The following is an 18381-nucleotide window of genomic DNA, read 5'->3' on the forward strand; positions in this document are numbered from 1 at the left end:
CTCCATCGTAATTGTTGTCACCATTTTATATCATCTGTCACTATCGTTGCCATCCGAGCTGCTATCTCAATACTGATCCTTAAAACTCTAGATAAAGGGTTTCAGTCTTCTTTAATTCCCTATGCTTTTCCCTCACCTACTAGGATCAATGTTTGACAACAAAAACACTCGAACGCCTTCCACCATTACACACGCTCTACCATGACAGACGACATTGAAGTCGTAGAAGATAATGGTGGTGATAATAGTAAACGTATAAATTTGATCATGACTTTTTAAAATTAAAACAACAAAAACTAAAAATTAAAATTATAACAAGGATGTTTCAAATGTAAATTAAAGGTGTTTTTATCTGTATTAATAAGTGTTCTGTTTTGTCGTGCTCAATTCAATATTGCAAAAAATATAACAAGTTTTGTTCCTGTTTCAACCTACAACGCTATCTTAAGTCTTAACGTATATTGCCTCCTTAAAATTTCTATCAACACAATGAAATACAAAAAACAAAACGGCCGAGCATTCAAAATCAAAGATAATCTTTCAATGAAACACCGCTTGAAGGTTTTTTTAAATCTTAATACACCAAGCGGTTATTAAATGCTTTTATGAAAATATGGATGGATGCATGTTTTCAATCGATGGAGATAACTTGTATTAGTTTATGTGATCATACATCTTATATAGTATCGTATATTTCATAATTATATTCATACAAAGAGTGAAAATATAAGTTTTAACTATGTTCCCCTCAGCTTCACTTCAATGAAATCTCCAGTTTCAACATCAAGCTTAGAAATGCACAGATAAATCCCTTTAGTTTGAAACATAGAGATAAACTAGAGTAAGGACAAAATAAACATTACTCAAAAGATTTTTCCTGGTTCGTTACAAGCACTCTACTAACTCCAGTAAAGAAATTTAAAAACTTAAGTCTTTTTCACACCACATTTATAAGTATTATTCAAACATTTTTCAGGTAATAACAACAAATAATGAAACGAATGAAGTGTTTAAGAGGAACACACAAAATCCCCTAAAAAGGTTTGATCATTAATAATCAAGTGACACACTCTTAAATTAGGATTTAAGTTTTACGATACATGTTACTTTTGCTCAAGTCAAATATCAGACGTTACAGGGATAATTTCTCACAAGCGGATATAAAGAGTTAATATTCAAGAGTTATACCCTTAATTAAGTATTTAAGTTGCACAATATCATGCGTTATAACCGTTGAAACTATCAATTTAATTACTTTGCTAAAGTCACGTATTATCAGAACCTGAACCGACATTGTTACATCTAAAATTAAAACATTAAAATCCGTTTAGACCTTAAACACCCCAAAATTAAATCATACATGGTATCTATCACTTATCCATTTTCTTATTTCTACATGGTACTTTCCACTTAAGAAAGATCTCATTGTTGGCACACAAAAAACATGAAATTGAAAAATGCAAGGGCAAAGAGTAAAAAGAGAAAGAAAAGTTGCATAACTGAAGAGAAAACCCAACCATAAAAGAGGAAGATCATGCAAACTCACACTTAAAAAGCTTGTTCCTTTGTCCCTCAATCAGTCCACACTGTCCACCCTTCATCACTCTCATGCCATTCTCCTCCTTCTCCACCACCCTTTCATGGATTCCTCTTTCCTCACCAACCTTCTCCTCTTCAACAACATCATTCAACCAGGTCATTTTCACCACAAAGATTCTTTCTCCCTCAAAAAAATCAAATTTTTTTAACTGGGGTTTGACCAATTTCGGTTTTTTCTTTGTTAATTGCAGAGTTGATGAGAAGCGTGCATGTCTACCGCCAATGCGGTGACGACGGGGAAGAAGAAACCGAAGTTGAAAGGGAGTTTTTGTTTTCAAAGTACAGTTACTATGTGGAAATGCAGGCTTCCCCAATTCTTCAATTGCAGAAATCTTGTGTTTCTGGAATTCGTGAAGGGTATAGGAATGGAGTGTGGGATTGTATTTTTGCGTTTCATGCTGGTCATAGTCCTCAATTTTCCCGCATTCCTCCACTTTTGTTGGTCACCAGGTATTTGTTGTTATGTTTTTGATCTTTTGCCCTATTTTTTAGTCCTTGTTTGTTAGCCTTATTTTTCCCCCCTTTGAGTTCTGAATTTGAATTAGTTCATTTGGTTGTATGATTATGTGTGTAGCAGGGTTGTTAATGGCAGATAGCGTAGCGTAGCGGCAGGCCCAAAAAACACTATTTCGGCGCTATAGCGGTGAATAGTGGAGTAACAGTGAACCCCCAGGGCGCTACGCTATAGTGCTATTGCGCCGCTATGGCGCGCTATTAACAAGCCTGGTGTTTAGCAGTTTAGCTCTAAGGTCCCTCCAACATTTTTCCCCATTTTGATCAATCACTTATAAAAATAGCACATATATGCAGAAAAGTACTGTCATGAGTGTCATACTCATATGTGAAAATTGGGTCCTGTGAATGATACACATGTATTTTTTTAGACACAAGCTAATTTTTGGTTATGGTTCTCTTGTGGTAATGGAAGACGAACGGTTTCGAGTTTTGAAATGAAACTGGTGGAACCGTAAACAAGTAACGGACGGTCGGTGAGTCAGTTCTCCAAATTAGCAGTTTCTTTTCATAAACATGAACCTCTCATAGAAGTTCCAGATTCATTTGTAACGGTCCTGTATTGGAGTGGAGATTTGTGCTAGTGTAACTAGTATTCCTAGATTTGTTTGTGTATGTAGGGATTAGTCACAGTCACTGACTGTGGGAGCATAATTTAGTTCAGATCTTTAGTTGAAATAGGAAGTCATGGACTGACAGTTGGATGATATTAAATTTAGAAAACTTGTCACTTTATAGCTATTTTTAGTCTCTACCAAACAAAATTGAGGCTTCAGAGCTGAATGTGTTTTGGGTTTATTGTTTTTCCTGGGAAATAAGCAAGAGAGCATTGTTGATTGTTTAGCACCTGGTTTGTTTTTAAGGAAAGCATGTACAATGTGTCTTAAGGTGAAAATTGGGCATGATCTTTTCCCCTAAAACTCAAAGATAGGGAAATGCAATTACCTATATAACTTGTAACATCCCATGACCTGTTGGAGATGCTTAACCTCAAAATCGTTGAAGATTACAGAGAGTTATTCTTAGTAGAGTTTCTTCCCTTTATCAGTAACATTTTGTTGTCTTCCTACATAGAGTCATTGTAATATGTTCCCTTAACCACTCCCTAACTTGGTATTATTATGATTTTGTATCTACGTATGACTTGTTTACTCAGAGTCTGGGACAAAGGAATAACTAATGTCGCCTAATTTACACTACAGGGAGGGAAATGGAATAATAAAGGGATGGAATGCTTGAATGTGTGTTTTAAGTTAATCTATTTTATTTAAATTAGCAAGAAAGATAATGTAATGGAGAGGGTACTACTTCCTCTCCAATCTCCATTCCCCTAATAAAAAGTTGAAGTATTTACCCTTCCAAATTAAAGTGGGTGTCATGAACCAACTATTCTAAAAGTTTAAGCTATTAGGGACTTATGAATAGTTTCATATTTATTTCTAACATGCTTCTTTACGCAAGTTCCTTTTGAACTTAAAGCGTAGACAATATACATATCCACCTAACTTGAATTGAGGTTTAACTGTTTTATTAGAAGGAGAGAGGTGACAAAGATTAAACTCTAGACAAATCACTTGGACATACAGATTCGGATATTATGTAATGAACTAACTATCTCAAATGCAAAATGAAATTAAAATATATATGTTCTTTGACAAACAGTAGGTATTCTTCCATTTTGGCATTTTGTTTCCAAGCACTTCTATAAATTAACTATCATATATCTAACTCTCTCCCTGTTCTTATTTTTCTTTAATTTTCAGAAACCCAAAGCTTCATTGTATTCCAAACTTGCTCAATGATCTCCATATAATATACAAGTTGGACGTGAAGGAGGAAGACATAGATGTAACACAGGAAGAATCATTAGGAAACAACAATGACTGCCTGCCATCAGAAATTGCCTTGCCTAAGCGTGATCTAGATCTCAATTGTCTTCCTTATGAAGAAGACGAGTCCGAGTTACAAGATAATGAGATAGAAGTTGAAAGCTTAACAGGTTCAATGTCATTGCTATCAGTTACCTAACACAAAAGCTTTTTAACACTAAATGATTACACATGTTAATTCTAAAGCTTTGCTATTATATGGACATAGTCAACTTTTAGAATCACTTGGTGAAACCTTGGTGTTCAAATATCACCAAGTTTTGACTGCCATGCCTGTATTGCTAAAATAACATAAGTCCATGGTTCTGAATGTAGAACTTTTGAGTTTCAAATCAAATACAGGAAAGAAGATACCATGTAGCAAACCCCCACCTTACTGACACATAATTCCTTTTTAATGAGTGAAGTATATAAAGCTAAGAATGAGTTGCTGGAATAAAATGAATGATGAAATTTAAAATTGTGAAATCACAATATATAGGATTGGAATTAAAGGGTTAATACTATTACCTCCAATCTTGTAAATTGTGTTGTTCCGAGTTTTGAATGTTATTATCCATTTTGTTCCCACAAGGCCACAACTCATTCTTAGCTGTATACACTTCATTTATTAAAACAGAATTATTGACATTATAAATTATAGGGCATGAAAAATGTTGTCAAATGATATATTTTGCCTTCCCGTCCTGCACATAAATTATCTTGCCCCTTGTGTGAAGCTTCCTAATGCTGAGTTACATGTATAAGTATTTATATCTAAAGATAAATTGGGGTTTGCAGGTTTGGTAGGAAAGAAAAAGAGGGCACCCAGTAATCATATCGCAAACATTGCTTATTCAGATTTGGTCAAGTACTTTGATATGCCAATTGTAGAAGCATCAAGAAGACTAAATGTTGGGCTTACTGTTCTCAAGAAAAAGTGCCGAGAGTTCGGCATTCCCCGCTGGCCTCATAGAAAAATCAAATCACTTGACAGTCTCATCCATGATCTTCAGGTCCTTTTTACTTTACCCTCTATGTTATCATGGCTTTACCACTCCCTGTGTCAAGCTACCTCTTTAACTAATATTTATTTGAACATCAGGGTGAATCTGAAGTGCATGCAACCTACCCCTTGAACTAATATTATTATTTGAAATATGATGAGGGAATGAGTGGTAACTTATTTGAAGTCAGCATGATTGAATACCTGATTCACTTTGAAGTATTGTCCATAATGATTAAGAAGTTATTTGAAGTTTGATACAAAGTGTTATCTTTTAAGCTTCAAGATATGGAAAAATATGTTGGATGTTACAGTAAAGAACATTTGGGTGAAAGCATGTTGAAGGTTATACCTGATGCACTGACTTCTGTCTTGTAGATTCTTATATTGTTGGGTTGAACTTTAAAGATGAAATATATTGTGGATAGTTAACCTATGACTTCAATTCTGTTTGGATCATAATTATAAGTTGGAATTTATATTCACAGATTTTCTGTGTTTGTGTTGTCTATTCTATTTTGTGAAGGCTGTTGCATGTGGTCTGTAAAATCCTTGCTTTTTACTTTTTTTGCTTCATTTTTAATAGCATGTTTGGATCTGGTTCTCTTTGAACAGAATCAATTCTAAAACCTAGAAGCTATTGACAAAAAGCTTCTCCTCATAACTGATTCTGGCTTCAGAAATAATTGTAAAAAGGTTTCCGAACATGCATAAGTGGGTTTTGACTAAAAAATCATTTGAACTTCTGCAGGAAATGGCAAAACACCAAGAGTTGGAGGACAAGGCTGCAGCCATGGCGGTGATGAAGAGACAAAAGATGTTGGAGAGTGAAAAGGAAAACATAGAGAAGCAGCCTTTCATAGAGATACAAAGCGAGACCAAGAAATTCAGGCAGGATATTTTCAAAAGAAGGTACAGAGCTAGAGCTATTGAAAAACAGAATTCTACAGTATCCAGCAGTTAGTACCCTTTAAAAGAGTCAAAGAGAAACAACAATAGTTTTACAAGTTTTATATTGTCACTTGAAACTATAGAGCTCCGTTTCTAATTGGTCATCCTGGCCTCTATAATTATATTTTGACATGAGCTTGGATTGCAATATCTAAAGCCAACCCATAGTATCTTCTAGAGCTCAATTTTCTTCTCTACTTTGTCTTTTAATTTTTTCCCTTGGTCGTTGCTTATACTTTTATATATTGATCCAACGTGAATCATTTCTAATTAGAAATTTAGGCGATTTTGAAAAACAAGCAAGAGAGGGTTTGAATCATGAAAATCTCTCTCTATTGGATAATTTCTTCCATTAGGTGTTAGGTGATGTGCAAAGCAACACAAAAATATTATGTAAAACTTTCAATTTCATTGAGTTCTGTCAATTTATCTTTGGAACAATGGGACTCCTTCCTTGAAGTCCCTTGGATTCTTGAAATACATAATTTCTCTTGTTCATGCGTTGATCTCCCTTTTTGTCTTTTACCATTGAAGTCAAAAGTGATGTCACTTTTATAAATTTCATTTGAAGTTGAGGATTATGTAATTTGTTATTGCCTCTCATGTCTTGTTCCACTAGCTTGGAGTCTTGGACAAAATAATTTGCTCACCAACTATTGCATTGAAGGTTTGGTCAAGTACATCATTTTTTTCCTCGGCTTTGAACATTGCATGCGTTTAAAAGAGATTATTTGAACTTATGTTATAACACAATATTTAGACAAAGTGTTTGAACTTAATTTAATAAGTTTGTCAATTAAGCTTATGAATAAATACTTATGTAATAAGGACTTAATGCCAAACATCCCCTTTGTTAAGGCATGGTGTTGAGAGGAAGTGGATATATTCTATCATGGTGGTTGATGGTTGTTGGAGCTAGGGCGAACCTAGGTCTATTTAAAATGGGTGGAGAAATTCTTTAGTTAGTAAAGTTATTCAAATGTTGTAATTGATTGGGGGAGAACGATGGGCTTCCGGGTAGATGGGTGTCTTTGACGATGAGCGGGAGGGATTCCGTCGTGAGTAGTGATCAAGGGGATCTGCAAAGAGATTCCAACGCCCAACTGCCCAAGCCATGTAAACAGAGTTGGCAGGTAAGAAGGGGAGAAAGTTGGATGAATAATATGTACCTTCAAAACTCCTAAGACTTGCTTTGAGAAGGTCTGGGAATTCCAAAGTTGTAATGAGTATTCGAACGGTCTATAGTAGGGGAATTCCTGCAGCCCTGGAATATCCTTTGGCTTGTAATGAATTGGGCTACTTGGTTCGCAGATTTGCAGTGGGGGAATTCCCGCGGCCCTTGAATGTCCTTTGGCTTATACTACTTGGTTCGCGTATATGCAGTGGAGGAATTCCCTCAACCCTTGAATGTCCTTTGGCTTGTAATGACTTGGACTACTTGGTTTGTAGTTTCATAGGTATGCGAGAGCCATGTCCAGGCTCAAAGGACATCCAAGAGCTGCGGGAGATAGTATAGTGGGGATGATCTCCCTTCTACCGAACACTAGGGAACAAGTTTAATCTAGCATAGCATAGTGTCATTGTATTGGAAGAAACAATTAGTTGTTGCACTCTCTATATATATTATCAACTAGTTGTGCTACATAGATAGTATGATTGGGAAGAATTATTTAAGTGATGCATCGGAAAAGAAATGCTCTTGCTCTTGCATAAATGTTTTGAGACATATTTGCAATTGCATTATGTAAAAATCCAATTTTTATTGGTCGATCGTCAAAACACACTGATACTCAACTTTGTAAAATTGGAGAGTTGGTGGTTGAGAAGGAAATGCTGTTTAATTATTGCCATCCTGCATATCAAATCGTAAATATTTTGATGTGGTTGTTGAAAGTTAAATTATCTTATAAGTTGGATAGAATGTTTAGAACAACAATTTTTACAAGAAGAGGTGCTTTTTCATGTGAGTGAGTTGTATAAGACTTTTTTTAATTGAAATCGAGTTGCATAAGACTTTAGTTCCTTTGATTTATGGTTAGAAGGGTATCAAAATGCGTTAAATAACATATTTCAAGACTTTAATAAATAGAAATGATAAGTTGTTACTTCAAATGTGTTATTTTACCATTTTCATACTTTCTAATACTAAAATTAAACGAGCTTCATGTCTCAAGTTGACGTTAGATCCTTAAGTATTCTTGGGGTCTTATGTTTGATCAAGATTTATATGCAACCCCATCTGGATTTATGATCCATATACAACATGGTAACAAGGTGGTCGAGCCATATTTAGCTCTTTCCGCAAAGAGTAAGACGAGTTCGGTGGCAGGTTTGAGGAAACTAAAGATGAAAATACAATGCCCAAACTTGTGTTTGTGAAACTCACAGGGAAAAACCTCCTTAATTTTTAATTTTTTTAATCAATCATATTCACCTATATGATTAATTTGACAAAAATCCGCTTCTAGATTTTCTCCGTGTAGTATAAGGTTTTGGCTACGAGAATCTTAATTGTTAAGTTTGTCTCATGATATTTTATTCTTCTTTGATGATGATTATCTTTGCCGAAAAAAGGGAAGCATACAATCTAGGCTGGATTCATAGTTTCACGTGCTGAGTTGAAAGACAGAACACGAACGGGGACCACTTCAAACCTAAAATCAATTTTAGTAGAAACTAAAAAGAGTGGTTTTAATGTTAAATATTCTCTGATATTTTATAACATGAGTTTAATTTCCATGCACCACCGACGGTGTAAAGTTTTTTTACACCGTCAACCAATCAGATTTCAAGGATGTGAGAAAATCTCTATTTTTATTTAATTTCATTAATTAACGTGTCACATCCTTGAAATCTGATTGGTTGACGGTGTAAAACATTACACGGCAAAACTCATTTTTTCATAAATATATCTACATATAAAATTTTCTAATTTTTAACTCACTTTTACTATATTCAATATTAACAAAATCAATTTTACGAAAATCAATTGTTTTTTTTTTCATAGACAAATGTTAGTTGTTAGAATTGTTAGTAAATTAATCTCTTCTCCGAGTTCAAACCAGAGACCCTTCACCCTTCATCCCACCCCACCCTTATGTCCCAAAATCTTACTACTTGAGCTATCTAAACACACAAAATTTCCCTCCCTAAATTATGTGTTATCTCTAATCCGGTCTGGTCTGGTACGAACATTTTTCTTTGTTCGTACTATTGCGAGTGATATTGCAATGCAGCTTTGATTGGTGGGAATGCCCCAGGCATCTTCATAGAAGTAGTACTAAAAGACAAAAACTGAATTGTCTCTACATTGCCATGAGAATGTGGCCAAAATAGTTGCATTGTTCATGTGTATCGTACGTCCATAGTAATAATATAATTTTCAAGAGGAAAACTAAAAGAAATAGAACTACATCATGACATTCATACACCGCAATGGTACAACAAACGGAGGGTGGATGCTTTCAAACATTAATGAGGAGTATCATTTTGTTGCAAGAAGTATGTCACGAGTGACGACAGTCACGTTGTTCCTCTTTTTATGAATGTGAACCATCGAGACATTTCAATCTCTAGCAAAGTAGCAATCAATGATCTAATTCACCTAATTAAATCCTTCGCCTAATAAAAATAGAAAAAAATCTTTTGCTTTCAAATTGTAGCGATTTAGACCGCAACAAGGTACTTCCTGGAAAATTTGCAGAAATTTGCTTTTTGAAAATTGTGGTGGTTGGAGTCACAGTAATTTGATATCAATTGAATGTTCACCCTGCATTGAGATTTATAAATTATTTTCCTTTGGATTATATATGGCCTGGCTTCACTAACAAAACTTGTTTTTTTTTTTTACCTTCCTAGGAAACATGTTGGCTGGTTAAAAACAAAGAGTTAGGAACGGACATTCGTTTATTAAGATGTAGATTAATATTGGCTTAATTATACTACATTTTAAAATAAGTTGCATGTTGATGTATTGTTGTGTATAGAAAAGAGAAATGTGAAGAAGAACAGAGAGTTGAAAGTTGAAACTAGAGGCACGGTCGTTGACTTGGCAAGTGACATGTATGTGGACGGTGAGAAACTGAAACCTCTGCACTCGCAGGTAAGAAGAATAGAAACAGTATTGAATTTTATACAGGGATACGCGTGAAAGGTAGTTGTTATCTCTCTCTCTCTATATATACATTTTTTATGTACAGTACTTAAATGTGTACTTTTTCTTTAGTAAAATATGAACTGCTCCGTAGATAGAGTCATAGATAGGAAGCACCACCGTGTAACATAACTAATATAAATTTCTTCTAACTTAACTTAAGTAGTTAATTCGAATTCGGGTCTCTGTGAACGTGTAGGAATATTCCAGAGCTTTCCGCTAGAAATGACATACTCAACATTTATGATTAAAAGCCTCTGCATTGGATATTTGTTGTTTAAAAAAAAGTAGAGAAGAAACACCATAAATAAGAGTATATATTTTTTTAACTCCACAATGAATTTGTCAAGTAAAATATGACAGAGTCTTCTACTTAATAGGTTAGGGTTCGGGCCCTTACTAACTCAACTGAAATGAGATAAATGTAAGTGTAATGTATTAGTCTCTCTTAACAAACATTTTTTTTAGTGGTGAGGGAGGCAAGCGAGAAAGGTGGAGAACTTGGAAAGAAGGAAAAGAAGTATGAGATTCCCTTCTAAAGTAAATTTTTTTCTTTTTAAATAAGTCACGTGTCACGTTGAGGTGAATTTCCCCATTATTTAGATGAAAAATTAAACATCGTAGATTTAAAAACGAAGGTAATTTTGAAGGCATGAAAAAAATAAATTATTTTAAGAACTAATTATAAAATTGAAAATGAGTAGTATATTCTAAGGATACAAACTTATTTTAGCCTATGATTATTTCCTTGATTAAGAAGAAAAAAAGTACAATGGAACTTATTTAAATACTTTCTCCCTGGGTTTCTGAAAACATAAATGAAAGAAAATTAGAAAGTTTGTTGTAGACTAAGGCTATGTTTGGCCCGTTTAGCTGATAAGCTAGCTGATAGCTGAAAAGCTAGCTGAAAAGCTAGCTGAAAGCTGATAAGCTAGTGATAGCTGATAGCTGAAAAACTACGTAATTTGAACAAAAGTGTTTGGTAAAACTAGTTGTTGAACAAGCTGAAATTGTAAAATGACATAAAAAGACATACTTGTATAATTCTTTTTATATTTAACATTACTTTATTTTCACATTAATACCTATATGATATTAATATTAAAATTATTATAAATATTTTAATTTCACTCAAATTATTTATCATCTTAAAAATATAGTATTAATTTTTACTTATTTAATTTTCTATATTTTTATTAAATTAAATAGAATAAAACAAATAATTTGTAATTTGTAATATAAAATTATTTTTTTTATTCTAAAGTAGAAATTATTTATGTGCTGGAACAATGTACATATGAAACAAGTGTGATAACTAATAAGTAAATAAGTTTTTCTTTTTGGTACATCGGAAAATGAGAAGGTAAATAGGTTTAGTAAAAAACATATAAGGCTAAATGTGAAATTTTGATAAAATAATAAGGATAAAAATGAGAATATATTTAATAAGCTATAAGCTACCTCAGATAGCTTATAGCTTAAAGCTTTAAGCTACTGAAATAAGCTCTTTCACCAAACATTTTTATAGAGCTTTTAAGCTAGTCAAATCAGCTATAAATTAGCTGAAATGACATGACAAACATAGCCTAAAATAACTTATATTCATTCATCTTCCCAAATACCTACCACTTCTATTTTAGGATCCTTATCCACTATTATTATATGAAAGAAATATTTTGTCATTTAATTTGTACTTTATTTTCCATGCTACCTCATCCAATTAATATATAGATTATGATATCTTTTATTAAATATTAATGGTAATAGATGAACCGGTTTTAATACAATCCTCTTTAATGCTGCTTTTGAAAAATGCTACTAAAATTTATGTAGAATCTATTAATATGAGTTCTATTTGCAACTAGATGTGATCTATATGATTCTTTAATTAAAAAATAGTGTTAGAAAGAGGGTGTGAAATAAAGCACTCTCAATAGTCTTTTTTAATTAGGCTTAATTACAACTTTGGTCCCCGACGTTTACCAATGCCACGATTTTGGTCCTCCACCTAATTTAATTACATGGATGGTCCCCGACGTTGTAGGCTGCGTGCAACGTTAGTCCTACCGTTTATTTCTTAATGGAGGAGGCTTACGTGGACGTCTAGTTGGAGAGAAAAAGGAGATATGAGAAGAGAGGGGAGCACGTGAGTATCACGTGAACCTTATATGAACCCATTATACCCAAATCTGAAACCCTAGGGATCTAAATCGCGTTACCTTCTTCGTTCCAGGGAGGTCAGGGGTTTGGGTATAATGTGTTCAGATAAGGGTCACGTGATACTCACGTGCTTCCCTCTCTCCTCATACCTCCTTTCTCTCTCCAACGGGACGTCCACGTAAGCCTCCTCCATTAAGAAATAAACGGTAGGACTAACGTTGCACACAACCTACAACGTCGGGGACCATCCATGTAATTAAATTAGGTGGGGGACCAAAATCGTGGCATTGATAAACGTCGGGGACCAAAATTGCAATTAAGCCTTTTAATTATTAAGCCATTTCACTCGGCACAATTAACTAACTAAAAAACAATGCTATTAAGTGGGGACTTGACGAAGAAGAGAACGCGAAGTGAACACGGCAAACATAAACCATAAATAGCACTCACACATTCAACAATCCAAAACGAAACTTCTTGTTCATGTAGCTAGCTGACTCTCTCTTCTCTTCTGTTCACACTTGACAGTATACTCCACCACCATTTTTCCATTTCCATTTCCATTTGTGTGTACGTTTGCTCTTCTCTCTAGGTGGTTAATCATGGGTCTCTGCTTCAGTTCACCTTCCTCCTCCATCCTCAGCATGCCTCCTCAGTATTCAGGCAAGTTCAATCTCATTTCAAAATTCAACAACCTTAAGGTTCTTATTGATTCTTTGTGAGAATTCAATGACTTTAACTAATTACAGGTAGAACAAGTAGTGGTAGTGGGAAGAGTAGCATGAGCCAAGTATGGGAGATAAATACTGAAAGTGAAAGTGGTAGTGTTGTTAATAATGTTAAGGGTGGTTCTGGGGAGTTTCTGGAAGTGGCGAAGTTGAAGGTGTTTAGCTTTGGGGATTTGAAATCGGCTACAAAGAGTTTCAAGGCTGATGCATTGATTGGAGAAGGTGGATTTGGTAAAGTTTACAAAGGTTGGCTGGATGAGAAGAAGCTGAGCCCTACAAAACCTGGCTCTGGAATTATGGTTGCTGTAAAGAAATTGAACCCAGAAAGCATGCAGGGCTTTCATGAATGGCAGGTCAGTAGTCACTTTCATTTTTACCTCTTCCAACTTTGTTGGGTGGGGGATTGCCTAGCAATGGGAATGATTATGTGCGGGTTTGGTTTTAAGTTTGAAAGTGTCTCTTTAACATTTAGAATATTGAAATGTGTCATCTCAAATTTCAATATCTCAAACCGACTTCTAAACTAAAAACTAAATACAACATAAATCTTTGTCATTGAAATTGGAATAAATATTGTTACCCCATTAGCAAAATACCCATACTCACACAGAAATAAGAATAAAATACAAATAAATGTTGTGGCGCAAAAATTGAATGACAACTTTATATTTTTTAAGAATTAAATTAGACTATAAAAAAGTAAATTTTTTAACGTGTCTTGAATTTAACGCTATTAATTTATTGAATTCTTGACTCAAGATAAATTCATACATTTTGATTGTAAGTAAACTAAATTGTATCCTTATGTAATTTAATCTTTTATTTCAAAAAAAAAAAACCTTATGCACCCCCCCCCCCCCCCCCCACATTTGGTGAAATGCAACTTAGGATCAGAGAATAGAAATGCCAAAATGAGCAAAATGAGAGACATAAAATATATAATGGGTGATTTGACTGTAAACGGAGAGAAGGTAAAAAGAAAAATGAAAATTCCAAAAGGAAGTGGGGGAAAAAGTAAATAAATAATTATTCTTTGCTTTATTACTTTCTCCAACCAACGAACCTGTTCGTTAATTTGTCACTTCACAAAGTGCACATTTCTGGAAGTGTTTTTTTGAAAAACACTTTTCTGAAAGTTACTTTATTATATGGAAAAATGTCGTATACACATTCCAAATTCACCTCCACCCGATGAATCGTGAGCCAGTTTGTTTTACCCTTTTAGAGAATATAAAAACTGAAAAGTAACTTATTTTGATGTTAGTCCCTCCGTTCCAAAACTATTATAGTTTAAGGGTTATGCATAAAGTTTAAGAGTTCATTAATTAATGTTATAATTTGATTGAAACACTCTTATTTAATATGAGTTATATGAAAGAGAGAGAATAGAAACCATTTGTCAACTAATTGGTGAGAATTGTGATTGGTGAAAATAATAGTTGGTACTTAGAAGATACAATATTAAATGAGGGCATGAGTGTAAGAGAATATGATAAAGTGCTTTGAATATGTACAATAACAATGGTTTTAGAACAAAAGAAAAAAGCTAAAACTACAATAGTATTAAATCGGGTGGAGTATTTTCTTATTTTCATACTTTTCTAACGGTAAAATAAGAAAAGCTCTCAGTGCACAACCCAATCAACATTTCCTTTTATGCAAATTCCAACTCAGCTATCTGACATAATTCATGCCTTGTTCTGTTTATATGAAAATGCAGTCAGAAATCAACTTTTTAGGAAGGATTTCTCATCCCAACCTAGTCAAGCTATTGGGTTACTGTAGGGATGATGAGGAATTTCTACTTGTGTACGAATTCATGCCAAGAGGAAGCTTGGAAAATCATCTCTTCAGAAGTATGAACTTAAGACAACTTATAAAGTGAACTAGAGAAAATTATTGGCCATGATTTGAGATTTTGAGTTTAAAATCATTTTCCTTGTTTTTGTTTCTGGTTAGGAAATACAGAATCACTTTCTTGGAACACCCGACTCAAAATCGCCATTGGTGCGGCTCGGGGCTTGGCATTCTTGCACTCCTTAGAGAAGATAGTCATATACAGAGATTTCAAGGCCTCCAATATACTACTTGATGGGGTCAGTTATTTTTGGCTACAAAGTTTATGAATTTAGATACTATTTGTTTCAATAAACAAACTTTTGCTACAAAGTTTTCAGCTGAAAAATACAAGATTATCTTTCTCTTCTAGTAATACTTGGAATTTGGATTTTCAGCAGTTGAATTTTCCTAAATTCGCTATAGTCATTACTTCATAACCGTTTGCTCAAGATCAAATAGCTTAGATTTAAAGAGACTGGTTATATACTTATATTAGTTATATATATATGAAATCTGATTTTAAATCTAAACATTTGATCTTGATTACATAGCTACGAAGTTGTGAATGCAGGGAAGCTGGATCCAATTCTAAGCCAGTTGACTAGTTTAAGTATATTTATTGACATTGTTATGGGCACTGATTTGGTAACTGATTATGTGTTTTACTGACACAAACAATATTCCTCATGTTTACCTCAGACAACACCATTCTTTTTTCATTCCATTTCCCTCTATCTCTTTATGTCATTCCCATTGGCTTTCCATTTGTTCGTGTGGTCTATGTATACCTAACTCACCCCTTTTAATATGTATATATGCTAGTATTCTAAATCCACAGACCTATTGATAGCAAATTACTTGTCTTTTACAGAATTACAATGCAAAAATTTCAGATTTTGGTTTAGCAAAATTTGGACCATCTGGGGAAGAGTCACACGTGACTACCAGGATCATGGGCACATATGGCTATGCTGCTCCAGAATACATGGCAACAGGTGATCATATCTTACATACATAAATGAATGCTTTGTGAAGATACTTGGAATTGAGAACAATGCTAAAAGTTGAACATACTCTAATTCTTTGTAACATACTGTATTAGATTTGAGTGATGCTAGACTTCTCTCTTTCTAGCTATACTCACTAGTTAGTCATGATAGCCTAGTAGTAATGATCTGTTGCCTGGGATTTTTGGCTTTCCCTGCATGCGTTACTCTATTTTTCTAACACATTTTTGTGGATTGTATCATTGTTCAACAGGGCACTTGTATGTAAAGAGTGATGTTTATGGGTTTGGTGTAGTGCTGCTTGAAATGCTGACAGGGTTGCAAGCACTTGATATAAAGCGGCCTGCAAGACAACAAAATCTGGTTGAATGGATGAAGCCTTGTCTTCCTGATAAAAGAAAGTTGAAAACCATCATGGATTTCAGGATTGAAGGTCAATATTCACTCAAGGCAGCATCACAGGCAGCACAACTTGTTCTAAAATGCCTTGAACCTGACCCTAAAAACCGTCCTTCTATGAAGGATGTTGTGGAGACATTGGAAGGCATTAAAGCAGTAAACAATAATTATAACATATCCAATAAACACTCTACTAAGTCTACAGCTATGCACATTCGATAGCCGCTAAATTTGAAATGTTAAAAATCTTTCTACAATTGATTTTAAAGCCATGATCAATTATTGTCGAAAATTTCTATAAGTAGCTTCTGCGTTGTAGAATTGATTTTGGAGAACAGAAGCAGATCCAACCATGCTAACATGGTCCAACGAATAGGTTTGATTAGCCACTTTATAGATTTCTTGTAATTTTTGGAGTTACATTGTTAGTTCCATGGTAAATTTTGATAAACATCTACATCCCTCTGTATTATTATTTCTTTTTTGGTTGAATTGGTCACAGTTTTGGAAAGTTGGCTAATATTTTCTATTGTGCTAAGAGTCATGTAACTTGCTGAAAGAGTTGTGTGAACTCATCTGAACCATTTAGGGGAAGTTAGAGTGGGAACAATGTATATTATCTAGTGGCTTGTGGTGGAGTTTATGGTTTCCTGGAAGATAATGGTAGTGTGGATTTCTAACAATCTCCTTTGACAACATATGCAATAATTAAAGTTGATTTGTCTTAGTGGAGTTTTCAATTTTGTCGTCATGGAATTTGACAGTGGAATTAAAATTACACATGTGTTTACTGAACCTTCTATAAACAAAATTACATTGATCCATTTAAGATGAGGTTAGTTAGATACCCCACTTTCATTGTACACAAATAAAGGGAATACAAACTTGCAGTGGAGAAAGCTAATCAAATATTTACAGAAAGAACTTTGCTACAATACTCAGGTCAAGTATGATTCTTGTGTTCTAGATTAAAAAAAATGCAGGTTAACTCTATCTTACAAGATCCATGATGATTTTCGCGGTATAGAATTGGGGGAAAATACACAATTCATGTTTGGATACACATGGAAAATCACAGTAACGTCAAAATCACCTTAGACAGCCTTTAAAGCTAAGAAAAATTAATTCTGTCACAGTAATTTTGGCTCACCTTAATTTTTCATTTTATATCCAAACACACATGCATAGAACTTAGAAGACTAAACGACAATGACTTAGCCATCATTTTCATTTTTCATCGACTTGGTCATCAACGTAACTATACCATGCACCATACGGCTCTAGAGTCAAGTCTTCATCAAGCTAGTTTTCCACACTAGAATTAGACTGTGAACAATGTCTGCCACATTATAATGAGATGAGATATCACCCCTCTTCAGTCATCAGTGATCAAACCAAGTATGACACTTCCTCTGCATAACTATGCTCTAGCCATTTTGCTTTTGGCCACAATCCCATTTGAGGGAACCAATGGCTCCAACCTCAAATCCCTTCACTTCTCTCTATTTCAACATGAAACCATAAACAAAACAGCATATGTCATAGTGAATGGAGTGGAAGGATCAGGATTCACTGACACCACAGCCCCTTTTGGCACTCTTGCTGTCTTTCAGGACTCTTTGACTGTGACAGCAAATAGATCCTCCAAACTTGTTGGAATTGCAGAGGGAACTGCCATCACCTCTAGCCTCGACGGGCTTCGATGCATTTCAATTGCCAAGCTAACTTTGCGTCTGAAAAATCACAGAGGTTCTGTTTCCATTGTTGGAGGCACTAATAATGCCAAGCCTTCAGATCATCCAGTAGTTGGAGGCACTGAAGATTTCTTGTTTGTGCAAGGCTATATTACCACTTCACCTGTTGATGTAAAGGGTGTTTCAGTTGTCTACAAGATTGAGTTTCATCTTTACTGGCCTCCATATGCAACTCAGACCTCATAGACCTACTTTATATGGTCAAATAACTTTATCTTAGTCAGATTAATAGTGTTTAAAATAAGTGAGTCGAGAATTACACTCATTTTTTTACATGAATTTTATAAATAATAGACTCAGCACTTTCTGTTCCTCTATTATGGAGATTGTGCGAAGTAGTACATCATTAGGATTGTTCCTCTATTATTGAAAAAACGCTTATGGATACTCATAAATTTATTTAA

At 34.3% G+C, this 18381-nt stretch overlaps 3 protein-coding genes across 5 annotated transcripts; all 3 read left to right on the forward strand.

The window, feature by feature from the left end:
- Nucleotides 1-1449: 1449 nt before the first annotated feature.
- On the forward strand, nucleotides 1450-6214 carry LOC130740363 (protein RKD5). Its single transcript, XM_057592950.1, has 5 exons — nucleotides 1450-1695; nucleotides 1791-2049; nucleotides 3876-4111; nucleotides 4782-4996; nucleotides 5738-6214. Exons 1-5 carry the CDS (start codon nucleotides 1641-1643, stop codon nucleotides 5948-5950), a joined length of 978 nt encoding a protein of 325 aa, XP_057448933.1. The 5' UTR covers nucleotides 1450-1640; the 3' UTR covers nucleotides 5951-6214.
- A 6441-nt stretch (nucleotides 6215-12655) lies between these two features.
- Nucleotides 12656-16674, forward strand: LOC130740364 (probable serine/threonine-protein kinase PIX13). Of its 3 annotated transcripts, none has more exons than XM_057592952.1 (6): nucleotides 12656-12917; nucleotides 13004-13331; nucleotides 14699-14834; nucleotides 14947-15074; nucleotides 15689-15812; nucleotides 16078-16674. In XM_057592952.1, exons 1-6 carry the CDS (start codon nucleotides 12853-12855, stop codon nucleotides 16443-16445), a joined length of 1149 nt encoding a protein of 382 aa, XP_057448935.1. In that variant the 5' UTR covers nucleotides 12656-12852; the 3' UTR covers nucleotides 16446-16674. The 3 variants fall into 3 exon arrangements, with proteins under 3 accessions (XP_057448935.1, XP_057448934.1, XP_057448936.1); XM_057592951.1 differs by having other exon boundaries at nucleotides 12660-12917; nucleotides 14938-15074; XM_057592953.1 differs by lacking the exons at nucleotides 12656-12917; nucleotides 13004-13331 and having other exon boundaries at nucleotides 13338-14834; nucleotides 14938-15074.
- A 268-nt stretch (nucleotides 16675-16942) lies between these two features.
- Nucleotides 16943-18381, forward strand: LOC130740365 (dirigent protein 11-like). The gene has a single exon (XM_057592954.1). The coding sequence runs from the start codon at nucleotides 17624-17626 to the stop codon at nucleotides 18161-18163; it is 540 nt and encodes a 179-aa protein (XP_057448937.1). The 5' UTR covers nucleotides 16943-17623; the 3' UTR covers nucleotides 18164-18381.

The sequence above is a fragment of the Lotus japonicus genome, chromosome 2 (assembly GCF_012489685.1).
Source record: "Lotus japonicus ecotype B-129 chromosome 2, LjGifu_v1.2".
Taxonomy (NCBI): domain Eukaryota; kingdom Viridiplantae; phylum Streptophyta; class Magnoliopsida; order Fabales; family Fabaceae; genus Lotus; species Lotus japonicus.

What these genes read in the sequence shown, in the direction of transcription:
- LOC130740363 (XM_057592950.1), top strand. Translation starts at nt 1,641, where the DNA reads ATGGATTCCTCTTTCCTCACCAACCTTCTCCTCTTCAACAACATCATT. An exon ending in CAACAACATCATTCAACCAG is followed by an intron (nt 1,696 to 1,790) that starts GTCATTTTCACC and finishes TGTTAATTGCAG; the next exon opens with AGTTGATGAGAAGCGTGCAT. An exon ending in CCACTTTTGTTGGTCACCAG is followed by an intron (nt 2,050 to 3,875) that starts GTATTTGTTGTT and finishes TTTAATTTTCAG; the next exon opens with AAACCCAAAGCTTCATTGTA.
- LOC130740364 (XM_057592951.1), top strand. Translation starts at nt 12,853, where the DNA reads ATGGGTCTCTGCTTCAGTTCACCTTCCTCCTCCATCCTCAGCATGCCT. An exon ending in CCTCCTCAGTATTCAGGCAA is followed by an intron (nt 12,918 to 13,003) that starts GTTCAATCTCAT and finishes AATTACAGGTAG; the next exon opens with AACAAGTAGTGGTAGTGGGA. An exon ending in CCAATATACTACTTGATGGG is followed by an intron (nt 15,075 to 15,688) that starts GTCAGTTATTTT and finishes TGTCTTTTACAG; the next exon opens with AATTACAATGCAAAAATTTC.
- LOC130740365 (XM_057592954.1), top strand. Translation starts at nt 17,624, where the DNA reads ATGACACTTCCTCTGCATAACTATGCTCTAGCCATTTTGCTTTTGGCC.